This window comes from Dromiciops gliroides, chromosome 1 (genome assembly GCF_019393635.1).
Source record: "Dromiciops gliroides isolate mDroGli1 chromosome 1, mDroGli1.pri, whole genome shotgun sequence".
NCBI lineage: Eukaryota > Metazoa > Chordata > Mammalia > Microbiotheria > Microbiotheriidae > Dromiciops > Dromiciops gliroides.
Window position 1 is genome coordinate 544,399,383 of NC_057861.1, and position 12,275 is coordinate 544,411,657.

Genomic DNA, 12,275 nt, shown 5'->3' on the forward strand with positions numbered 1-12,275 from the left:
CTAATTCTACGGGACTTCTTTTCCCAATCTAGGAGGAGCAGCTCCAGTGCTAATGAGGAGGCAATAAGTCTTTTTTGATTCCCTGAATGTTGCTTCCTTACTAGGCAGGGTTGTACTCAGGTTCACGGCCAAGGGCCATTTGAGAATTTTTGCTTTAAATTACCTCTTCCCCTTCCCAAACAGAATTAGTTTTGCCAATTATTTTCTCAACTCATATTATAGCCACCCTAATTCAGGATCTCTTCTTCACTTGCCTGGACTATTGTAATTCCTAATTAGTTTGGCCATATCCAATTTCTCACTTCTCCAATCCATCTTCCACATAATTGCCAAATTAATTAATATTCCTAAAACATGAGTATGACCAACTCATTTTGTCTTAAGAAGCTTCAGAGGTTCCCTATTTCCTCTGGTATAAAATCTGAACACCTTTTTTGGCATTTAAAACCTATCGTGATCTGTCTCAAGCTATCCCATATTATTCCCCTTCACACACTCTATGCTCCAGTTGAAATGGCCTGTTGTTCATCATCCAGAAAATTGTGACTCTTGTCTCTGTGTTTTTATCCAGGCTTTCCTCTGTGCCTGGAACAGTCTCATTATTCACTGCTGCTTCTGGAAACTCCTCCATCCCTTCAAGGCTCAGCCCAACTGCTATCTCCTTCAAGTGACCTCTCTTGAATTCAACTATCCAGAGCCCCTGTCCTGGAATCACTCTGTACTTATGTACAGCTTGTCTTTACTTGCTTGTGAACATGTCAGTTTTACACTAGGAGAACAAACTCCTTGAGGATGGGAATCCCTAGCACAAAGCATATTCCTGACATAGAGGGAGCTTACTAAATGTTTGTTGATTGATTCCATTCATTTTCTGTCTTCTTCTGCTAAATATGGAAGGCTGGAGAAGAGACAATGCAACTAGGCCCTAGAGGAACCAAGGATACTTACTATACTCAAGACAATCTGCTGTTGCTTTAGAAAGCAAATCACAAAGCTTCTTGTTCCTCATATATTCATAAAATCCACCAACAGCCATCACCAAGTTGTAACCAGGAATCATCAGAAAGAAATCACTCACAATTTCAGCATATTTACCAAAATGAAACGCTATGATGAAAAGATGATCAATTAGCTTCTCCCAAAAGACATATACTCCCCAAGACAATCAGAGTAAGTCAGATAAAGATTCAGCTATTTTAGTTTTTATTTTCCCCTTAAAATTGGTACTATTTGTATTTCTGCTGCCCGGGGTACCTCTTCTTCGTTTCTCAATCCCATTTGAGGCTCTGGCAAGGATATAATATTGCAAGAGGGCACATACTCAAAGCTGTATTCATGGGGAGGAGGGAAGAAAATTATGAGATTTAAAAAATTCCTTAGATGGTAGAACTAAATTGGATATAGGGCTTTTCCCCATTTTCCCTAGGCTAAAAATAAACCAGAGCACTGTTTTGCTACCTGGGACATGGGTAGTGATGTCAGGTCAAGAGTCCTCCATTCATTCCTTCCTCCTACCCCCCTTTCTGGAGAGGGTTATGCCAAGTACATGTAGTGCAACTGCATAGTGGGAGGAGTAGATAGAAGTTGCCAGACCTGAGTGGTATCTCCAAAATTCTCAAGGTCAGAGAAGAAAGCGCCAATATGGCTAAATATTGCCTCAAAGTAATATTTAGTGGCTATAATAGGATTGGAGATATTTTGTTTTCTAGGGTTCCTCTGACAGTTTTTAGAAAACATTTACATGAAGGGTTTTCTCTCAGTGAAACTAAGTGCTCTTGGCCCAAAGCCAACCAATAGGTTTTCCTTTGCCAATAAAGTAGGCATCTATATAAAGATCTTATTTGTGTGTGTGTGTGCGCATGTGTGTAGACCAGTCATAAGTTACTCTTCTATAAAATATTTGTAAATGTTTCAATACTCAACTTCTCTTGATACTAGTGAGATTAGATATGAAGACTAGCTTGGAAGCCATAGGGCTAAAAAAATGCAAATGCCTTATGTGAAGTTTAGTTTTCATAGCAACCTCCCTAACAAGGATTAAAAGGCAGAGTTTAATCCTTGGCTGTTTAATTTGGGCAAATAATCTCACCTGGGTAACTGGGTAGCTGCATCGAGGTTTGGAAGGATGTCTTTAATTTAACTAAGTCTAAGTTTTCTCCCTTAAATTTCATCTTTGAAACAGAAAAGAGAATTTCTAAGGTTTAATCAAGCAGGTTTATGTACACAAAGCCATTAATTTTTTTAAATCACTGGACACAAGTTTTTGCAGGAACAAAATTATTGCAACTAAGATAAAAGGAAGCCGTTGAGGAAAAATCTGCATCAAACATCTCTTTTAAGGGTCTAATATACAAGTTATACAGACAACTAACACATGTGTGTATATACATAGTTATACACACACAAATATGTATATCTGGTATGTACTTATTTATGTTGTTTCAACCCATAAGAATGTGATCTCCTTGAGGTCAGGGACTACTTTTGCTTTTCTACAACACTTAGCACATAGTAAGTACTTAATAAATGTTTATTGACTGTCTAATTGTCAATACAGAACATGTCTCAAAGTCTCAAAGAAACATAGTAAGTCAAGGGGGACTCAGTGATGAAGGAATAGGTTCTCCTGTAAGAGTAGAGCTGCATGGCTTGGGAAAAGTGGCCAAGACCACATTCCAAAGTTAGGGAGAGAAGAGAGAGTAAATCTTCCTTTATTTTCAATTTTCACTTTAAACTTCAAAACCCACCAGATGCCACCAAGGAATTCCATCTGGAATGAATTTCCTCCTCCCTTTTGCTTTTCAGAATTCTTAGCTTCCTTCAAAGATCACACACACCCTAGGTCTTTCTTGATCCTCACCTTCTACCTTCAGTTATTAGTGCATTTCTTTGTATTTACTTATATGTGCATAGGTTATATCTCTTCAACAGAATCCAAGCTTCTTGAGGTAGGAACTCCCTTTTTGCCTTCTCTCCGGCATCTGTAGGATGATGCTTTCCTGACAGCAGTACTTTAGCTGGCTGAGATAAGAGGCAGTATAGTTTTTGGAAAGACAGTAGGGGATCCTGGCTTCAAGTTTTCCCTCAGATGCAAACTCCATGGCCATTGGAAAGCCACTTAGCTGTCCAGAACCTCTTAAATATCTGCAGTACCTGCTTTATATGTTGTGAAAAAATGCTTTTCAGGCCTCAAAATGCTAAAAAGGATATCCCAAAAGTCTTGGTGTAGTTTGAAAGCTAAATTGCACTGAGACTTTGGGGATACTTGGTATAGTAACAATAATAATGCTGATAACTAGGATTTATATAGTACTTTAAGGATTGCAAAACACTTTATAAATATAATCTGATTTAATCCTCACAACACTCTTGAGGGTTCTTATTATTACCCCTATTTTACATATGAGGAAACTAAGGCAGATAAAGGTTAAGTGACCTGTGCAGGGTTACACAACAATTAAGTGTCTAAGGTTTCATTTGAACTCATATCTCCCTGATTCCAGGTCCAGTGTTCTATACACTGTGCCACTTACCTATTTCTATAACTAATTAAGAGTTATAACTATTTAAGTTATAACTGTAACTTTTTAAGAACTATTTAAATAGTATTATAAACTAAGTTATTGTTTTGTACCTCCATATATTTGTGGAGGCTACCTGGCCCCATGGTTGCAATGAACTCCTTTCTTATCTCTATCAAAATATTTCTCTTTCTTCAAAGATCACCTTTCTATGATTCCTCCAGTTAGAATTATCCTCTCTCTCCTCTTGTTTTCCTAAAGCACTTTGCCTGCATCTTTCCTTTGCCTCTAGAAGACTCTACCATGTATTAAGCTCATCCAGATAGTTTTGTTTATGTACTAGTAGAATTTCTGAAGGCAGGCCCTCTCTGCCTTCTCCTTTCCTCTGAGAACCCAGGTCTCCTGACACCTATTCCAGTACACAATACTATCTGACTTATGAGGGGGTGGGGACATGGCATACTGTCTAGGACACAAAAGGAATTCTCTTTCAGGATGTAGTGTATTCAAGGGTGTGCTGGTAAATGTTTAAACAATGTGATCTTGGGTGGAGGGGGAGGAAGGAGAAACACATGCACAACATACTTTTTTTTTTTTTTAGTGAGGCAATTGGGATTGGGGTTAAGTGACTTGCCCAGGGTCACACAGCTAGTAAGTGTTAAGTGTCTGAGGCCGAATTTGAACTCAGGTACTCCTGACTCCAGGGCCAGTGCTCTATCCACTGTGCCACCTAGCTGCCCCCACAACATACTTTTAAGATCAAGAATATCAAGAGAATCAATAAAAAAAATGAGAAGGAAGAAAGCCTAGCAGCACCAATCTCAAAAACTATACTACAAAGCTGTAATTGTCAAAACAATTTGGTACTAGGTTAAAAAATAGGGAATTTGGTAAGTGGAACAGATTAGGCATAACATATACAGAGAAAAATGAGCATTGTAATCTTGGGTTTAATAAATCTAAAGATCTCAGCAAGCAGGACAAGAACTTACTATTTGACAAAAATTGTTGAGAAGACTGGAAAGTAGTCTGGCAGAAACTATGTTTAGACCCATATCTCCCATCATATACAAAGCTAAACTCAAAATGAGTTCATGATTTAGATCTAAGGTGACAGAATAAGAAAATTAGAGGAGTTTGGAAGAAATGACCTGTCAGGTCTATGGATAAGGGAAGAGTTCATGACCAAACAGGAGATAAAGAGCTTCTCAGGGAATAAAATGGATAATTTTTAATTGCATAAAATAAAAAAAATTTCTTTTTTTTACTTATGTTATGGGCCCCTGGGTACCTCAGACCCAGGGCCCCATAACACTTACAAAACTAATTCACCTAAAGTTTAGGAGAGAAACAAGAAATTGGGAAAAAATATCTGCAGCAAGTTTCTCTGATAAAGGTCTTATTTTTAAAGATATGTAAGAACTCAGTCAAATTTATAAGAATAAGAGTCATTCTGTACTTGATAAATGGTCAAAAAGATATGAATGGGCAGTTGGCAGAGGAGAAAATTCAGGCTATTTATATATGAAAAAAAATTCTCTAAATCATGAGTAATTAGAGAAATGAAAATTAAAACAATTTTTTGGTACTGCCTCATACCCACCAGATTGGTTAAGATGATAAAAAATAAAATGACACATGTTGGAGGGAATGTGGGGAAAAACAGGTACACTAATGCACTATTGGTAGAGCTGCGAACTAGTTTAACCCCAGTGGAAAACAATTGGGAACTATGCCTCCAAAGCTATTAAAGTGTGTATACTTTTTTTTTTTTGCGGGGCAATGGGGGTTAAGTGATTTGCCCAGGGTCACACAGCTGGTAAGTGTCAAGTGTCTGAGCTTGGATTTGAACTCAGGTACTCCTGAATCCAGGGCTGGTGCTTTATCCACTGCGCCACCTAGCCACCCCCAAAGTGTGTATACCTTTTGACCCAACAAAACAGCTACTAACACTGTGCCCCAAATAGATTACAGAAAGAGAAAAAGTAACATGATGTACAAAAACATATACATGGTGACAAAAAACGTGAAGATGAGGGAGCTTCTAACAATCTGGTGAATAGCTGAAGAAGTTATGGCATATATAAATGTGATAGAATACAATTATGCTATAAGAAATGATGGAGGGGGTTTCCGAAAAGCTTAGGAAAACTTGTATGAACTGATGCAAAATGAAGTGGGCAGAATCAGGAAAACATAATATTGTAAAGACAAACAAATTTGAAAGACTTATAAAATCTGATCAATATGGCATCCAACCATAATTCCAGAGGAATCAGGATGAAACACGTTATCTACCTCCAGATACAAAAGTGATGGACTCAGAGCAAAGATTGAGGCATATAAGTATACATACACAAACATCTATCTATTTAAAGCTATATATGAATCTATACATATTTGTATCTAAATCTATATTTTGTGTAGGACATGGCTAATATGGAAATTTGTTTTGATAGACTACATATAATTCTAACATTTTTTTTTCTTTCAGTAGGAGAGGGGGTAGAGGAAATAGAAAATTTGGAACTGAAAATAAAATCTATTTTTAAAAGGAGGTTAAATTCCCTTAATGATTTCAGGTTATAAGGCCCAGATGAACTATATCCCAGAGTTTTTTTCAGACTGTGGGCTATGATTACTGAGCCAAAGTCACAAACCTTCAAATAAATAAACATAGAAAACAGGGAATGTCACAGAACCGAAGAACAAAATGTCCCAATTTACAAAAAAGGCAGGAATGGAGTCTATACCTTACTGTTCAACAAGCATGACTTTGAGCCTGGAAAAACTGCAGAACATATTAAAGATGTTATTGAATATTTAAGAAAGGAAGGAGTGATTACAAAGACGCAATACATCTCCATCATGTCATCCCCGATTTAACTCTTCTTTTTTACACATTGTTACTAGACTGATATTAACATAGTTTTGCTAGATTTTTTAATATTATGGACACTTTGGAGAAAGGAGGGCTATATTATGGGGTATCTGGGTGATGTAATGGATAGAGTGCTGGGCCTGAAGTCAGGAAGAATCATCTTCCTGAATTCAAACCTGACTTTACTTAGACACTTGACTAGCTATGTGATGCTGGGCAAGTCACTTCACTCTGTCTCAGTTTCCTCATCTATAAAATAAGCTGGAGAAGGAAATGGCAAACTACTCCAGTATCTTTGCCAAGAAAACTCCAAGTGGGGTCATGAAGAGTTGGACATGACTGAAATGACTGTACAAGGATGGGCTGTACTACAGGAGCATTCAGAAAGGGTTGGATGATTTGACTCACAGAGCAGTTGTTAATGGCTCACTGTCAACTTAGAAAAAGATCTATAATGGATCGTCCCAAGCATTTGTGCATGGCCCTAGGTGGTTTAAAATGATCAGTTACTTACATAAAAGACACAGACAGCATACATACAGACAGCATGTTTAAATGATACAAAATGGAGAGGGTTAGTTAACCGAAAGGATGACAGAGTTAAGAATCTATATATTTCCAACAATTTAGAATGTTGGGTCAAATTTAATAGAATTAAATTTAATATAATTAAGTATAAAGTGCTAAATTTAGGTTAAAAATTTTATTTTCAAAACTCCAAGATGGGGGAAGAGTAACTGGATGAAATTTATTTGAAAAAGATGTGAGAGTTTTAGTATATAAAACTACAAGTTCAACATGAGCCTGTAGTTAATATGGCAGCAAAGAAGTGACTAGGATGTTTTGCCACATTAAGAGGCATAATGTTAAGGCCATGGAAAGGAATAATCTTGTATGCTAACTTTCTCAGACTAAATCTGGACACTGGGAATCTGGAAATAGCCTACAAGAAAGAAAACAGGAGGGAGAAGGGACTTGATAGCTCAAGAGCCAGCAAAAGGAGACATTTTGTGGGAAGAAAACATATTTCCAAAACTAATGGGATACACCATGATGAAGAGTTTGAAGAAAGTAGTTACATTTTTAAAGTTTTGTTAAAACTGCAATAAAATTCTGATAAGGGTCAGTCCTAGGAGGCATAGAGTTAGGCTTCCTGGGGAATATCTCTCCATGTTGCACTTTATATTGGGGCGATTATATAGCAAACAAAAGAAAGGATGAATATTTCATATCTTCACACATCCTTGTGGGTGATACTTTTCACAGTGTCAACTCCTTTTTGTTTTTTTTAAACTTTGTTACTTTCTTTAGTAGAGATAGAAAAATCTGAAAACTTCATACTGGAGCTGGGTTTTAATCTTTCCAGGTTTTTCGGGGATCATCCTATTTGTCATTTCCTGTAGCACAAGACCGTTCCACTACAATCATATAGCACAGCTCTTTCCATCATTCCTCAATTGATGAACATTCCCTTGATTCTCAATTCTTAGCTTCCACCAAGAGTTGCTATAAATATTTTTTGTACAATTTTTCCCCCTTTTCTCTTTTTCATGATTACTATTGTTAACTGTTTCCCTTCCCTCCTATTCCCTTCCTCATGATATTTATTCTACTATCCATCTCCTTTCATCCTATCCCTCTTCAAAAGGGATTTGCTTCTGTCTGTCCCCTCCCCCATTCTGCCCTTTCTTCTTTTGCCCCTCTGTGTCAACTACTTTTTCGCAAAGATATTTTCTCATTTCCCTTCCCTACTGGCAACAATTCTGCTTTAGGGAAAGAAGAATGAAATCAACACACTTTACTGGTTATAGGGGTAGAAGGGAATCTTAAAATAGCACTTGGTATACCCTCTGAGACTAGGCTCATCAGAAAAGGCCAACGATCTTCAATATGGGTGGAAGAAAAGAGTCTGGGGAATAATAGAAAGATGAAGAAAATCAGATTAGTGGTAATCCCTTAGACTCTGGGAATGAGGGTATGAGAAAGGGAAAGAGTCTAGCCCTGTGAGATAATATGGGGATTTTTTTAAGAAGGAAGATTTTCTACTAACAATTAATAGGACAAACTTGTAACTAAGACATTGTAAAGATCTATTTACTTCCTAGGAGAAAGGTGCTATTCCTGAGATAAGAACACTTTTATCCTCTCAAAAGAGAAAAAGAGAGAGAGAGAGAGAGAGAGAGAGAGAGAGAGAGAGAGAGAGAGAGAGAGAGAGAGAGAGAGAGAGAGGAGAGGGCAGCACAAGCTATCAAGATAAGCGTAATTTAGTAAACTTGGACACTCTAGATGAAAAAGAAAAGGAGTTCTAGTCTCTCTTCTCAAGGGTTGCCAGAGGCAACACTTAAACATTACTGTTCAAAATCTTATCTAGAGAGCTCAGATGTGAGCACCCCCTGATAGAGATTGGGAATGTAGCTGGTTGGGATTCTGTTGTGGAAGTAGGTCCAGGCCTGAATCAATCAACACTTATTCTTAGAAACAAACCTTCTACTCCCAGACTAGAGAAAACATTCCCTGGGGTAAGTATATTCTGGGCCATACCCAAACCATGCAAATATTGGGTTCCTCAACTCTAAAAACAAGTTCAGACCTCTATAAAACAAACTACTGGGCTCAGAAATCACATGCCCAGGATTTGAGGGGGTCCTGAGGCCAGAAAAAGTCATGCAAAACAATTTAATAAGCTTAGGACAATTTAGAGCCTGTTGACTTCTATCTCTTCTCACAGGCCTTCAGTAAGGCCTATGGGAAAAAGAAAAAAAAAACCCTAACAATGAAAATGAGGTCATGTGAATGTCCTAGGCAGGAGACAATAGAAATGCTTTGAACCTAGTAGCAGGGACTAAATTAAGGAGGGAGAAAGAAGACTGAAGTAATGGAATTAGCACTGGATTATGGTTCACTACTTGGGAGATGTTTCCTCATAAGTAAAAAGAGGGGTTGGGACTGGATACCTAAGGCCTCTTCCCAATTGAAGAGTCTATCATTATAGAAAGGGGTATCTTCTTTCTTCCAATAGTACTTGTCTAAGTTCTAGGCCTCCTCCTTCTCCACTTCTAGGAAGAAGGGAACAGTGAGAACTGGTCCACAGCAGTGTCCTAGTCACTCTGGGAGGGCAGGGCCATGTACTCTTTTCTTAGGTCAGGTTCCTTGGAAACACATTGGTTCAAAAGCTTTTCCAAAATTCTAAACTGCATAAGAGATTTAGAAGCTCTGATCCCTTCTCTGTTCTTATGATGATGATGATGAATGCATTTTTTTTGATGAATGCATTTAAATAAATTATTATCAACAGTGTCTCTCTTTGAAAGGCAAAATGGTATAGTAGAGTGTTGGGAACTGGAGTCAGGTTGACCTGGATTGAAAGCCTATTTCATATACTTACTAGTTCTTCCCTTAAGTTCTCTGAGTCTCAGACAGCTCTCTTAGATTCTTGAAGTTATAGTCAGGTTATGATCTCAAAAGGTGCAGAAAGTCCTCACAAGTACTAAAATCACACACCCTTTATGAACCCTTATTGGCTGATATTTGTAGAACATATGAGACTTTTAAAAGCCTTTTACAGATATTATCATTTTTGTTTGTTTTGTTTTTTTGGTGTGAGGCAATTGGGTTAAGTGACTTGCCCAGGGTCACACAGCTAGTAAGTGTTAAGTGTCTGAATCCAGATTTGAACTCAGGTCCTCCTGAATCCAGGGCTGGTGCTCTATCCACTGCGCTACCTAGCTGCCCCTATACATATTATCTTATTAAATTTGCATTAAAAACTTGTGAGGGAGGTACTGCAGATATTATTTTTTTATCTCTAATTTATTTTTTCATTTTTTAATTAAAAAAAATTTTTTTTTAGGCAATTGGGCTTAAGTGACTTGCCCAGGGTCACACAGCTAGTAAGTATCAAGTGTCTGAGGCGGGATTTGAACTCGGGTACTCCTGACTCCAGGGCCAGTGCTCTATCCACTGTGCCACCTAGCTGCCCCTATCCCTAATTTATATATGTGGTACCTGAGGCTGAGAGGATAAATGACTTTGCTCATGGTAAGTGCAAGAGGTAGGAACTGAACCCAGATCTTGCTTTTTCCTTATAGGCTTTCCTCTTATGTAAAATAAAAGTATTATTTCACCAATATTCCCAAATGAACTTGCTTCATCAAACTCACCGTATCCATTTACATCTCCCATGAAGAATGTGAACAACCTACCTTGCTAGAACATACCTTTCCTTCTTTGGGGTTCACAATTAGGAATGATCTCTTGCTTTACCAAAGCCTCATTGACTTTGTTAATATTATCCAGGTAAGAAATCCCTCCCAATAGAAACCCAATAAGGTGAAGAAATTTGGATAGGGGTGATAATGACAGCAGAGAAAACACAATTGCATCACATAAACTTGTCTTTCTAACCCATCAAGGGTATGTCTGTCATGTGGTTTGACCTTCTTGACTGGAAGATTCCCCACAAGCATGGGTTTTCACAGGTCCACAGTACCTTATCTGCCTAGCAAAATTCCTATTCCTCAAGTTGTTGCTTCTTTCTTTCTTTCTTTCTTTCTTTCTTTCTTTCTTTCTTTCTTTCTTTCTTTCTTTCTTTCTTTCTTTCTCTTCCTTTCTTTCATTCTTTCTTTAGAAGGGCAATGAGGGTTAAGTTACTGCTTTTTGACTTGTTAATGACTATATATTCTGAAAAAGGGGCTCATTTTGGTGGAAGGAATGGAGGGGCGGGGAAGGCAGCTGAACAGAGAAGGAGGTGGATCTGGATGCCCTAACTTACCTTTGATTTCTATAAGGAAGACAAATAGGAAACTCATCCATCCTGAAAAGAAGTTAAACATGACAAGCTTGGTATAGGCAGCAGCACTTCGTGAAAAGAAGAAGCTCATGAGGTACATGAGGGGAATGATGGACCATCCATATAACATGAAGATTATCAGGACATTCATAAAGTGATTGTAGAAAACTTCTATATCACAGGCTTTGAACACCACCTAAGATCAAGTACAGGTGCTAGGTTGGGAGGCAGGGAAAGAACATGGTCCATACAACAAACAAGAAACCAACCCTCAATGCCAAAGGAAAAAAGGGCTCATGTCACCTTTAAAAGAGTAAGAGGGACAGAACCATTTACCCACCCAAAGTTGCTCAACACTAAGGAAAACTAGTCCTAGACTCCTACACCCAGTATCATCTTATATGTGTGTGTGTCTAGTGGAAATGACTTTTTCTTGGCAAAAAAAGTCATGGAGATGGAGGGAATCCTTTTACCAGTACAGATATCTGTTTACAGAGAACATTCAAAGAAGCCCAAAGAAGATAATCCAGTTACTCATCAATAAGATGGTTTCTATTTCTAGATCAACTGCTCTTGAATTCTGTCATGTTAGGTGACCTGTCCTGTTCAACTAAGTCTTCAGAAAGCTCTTTAACCCTGCCCTGGGCATCATGAATTATGTAATCTGGTGGGTAAAGTGATTGCTTTGCATCCTTGCTATGCCAAGAATATGTTTATCTCCATTATTCTTATCCTACAGGAAGGCCATATAGTAGAAGCAAGATTGCGAATTCAATATACATGAATAGTGTGATATGATGCAGCCAAGAACAAAAACAAAAAAGCTTAACAAAACCGACAAACCCTAATGCACTCTTAAGTTGCATAAGCAGAAGTATAATGTCCCTAACCAGACAGGTAATAAGCCCACTGTACTTAGGATCATAGGAAGGGAGGATGATTGATTTATATATAACTGGATGGGGTTTCAGAAGTCATCTAGTTCAAACTGCCCACCCCCTTGTTTTTTCAGATGAAGAAACAGAAATCCATAGAGATTTAATGACTTGCCCAACGTTTCACAGGTAAGAAAAACAGGAACATT

General features: G+C 37.9%; 1 protein-coding gene across 1 annotated transcript in view; it reads right to left on the minus strand.

Moving 5' to 3' along the window:
• Positions 1-12,275, minus strand: part of LOC122751459 (phospholipid-transporting ATPase ABCA3-like) — a 211,829-nt gene that overhangs the window by 49,717 nt on the left and 149,837 nt on the right. Inside the window, 3 exon segments of the mRNA XM_043998522.1 lie at positions 949-1,073; positions 6,711-6,750; positions 11,174-11,387. Coding sequence (XP_043854457.1) covers positions 949-1,073; positions 6,711-6,750; positions 11,174-11,387 — 379 coding nt within the window.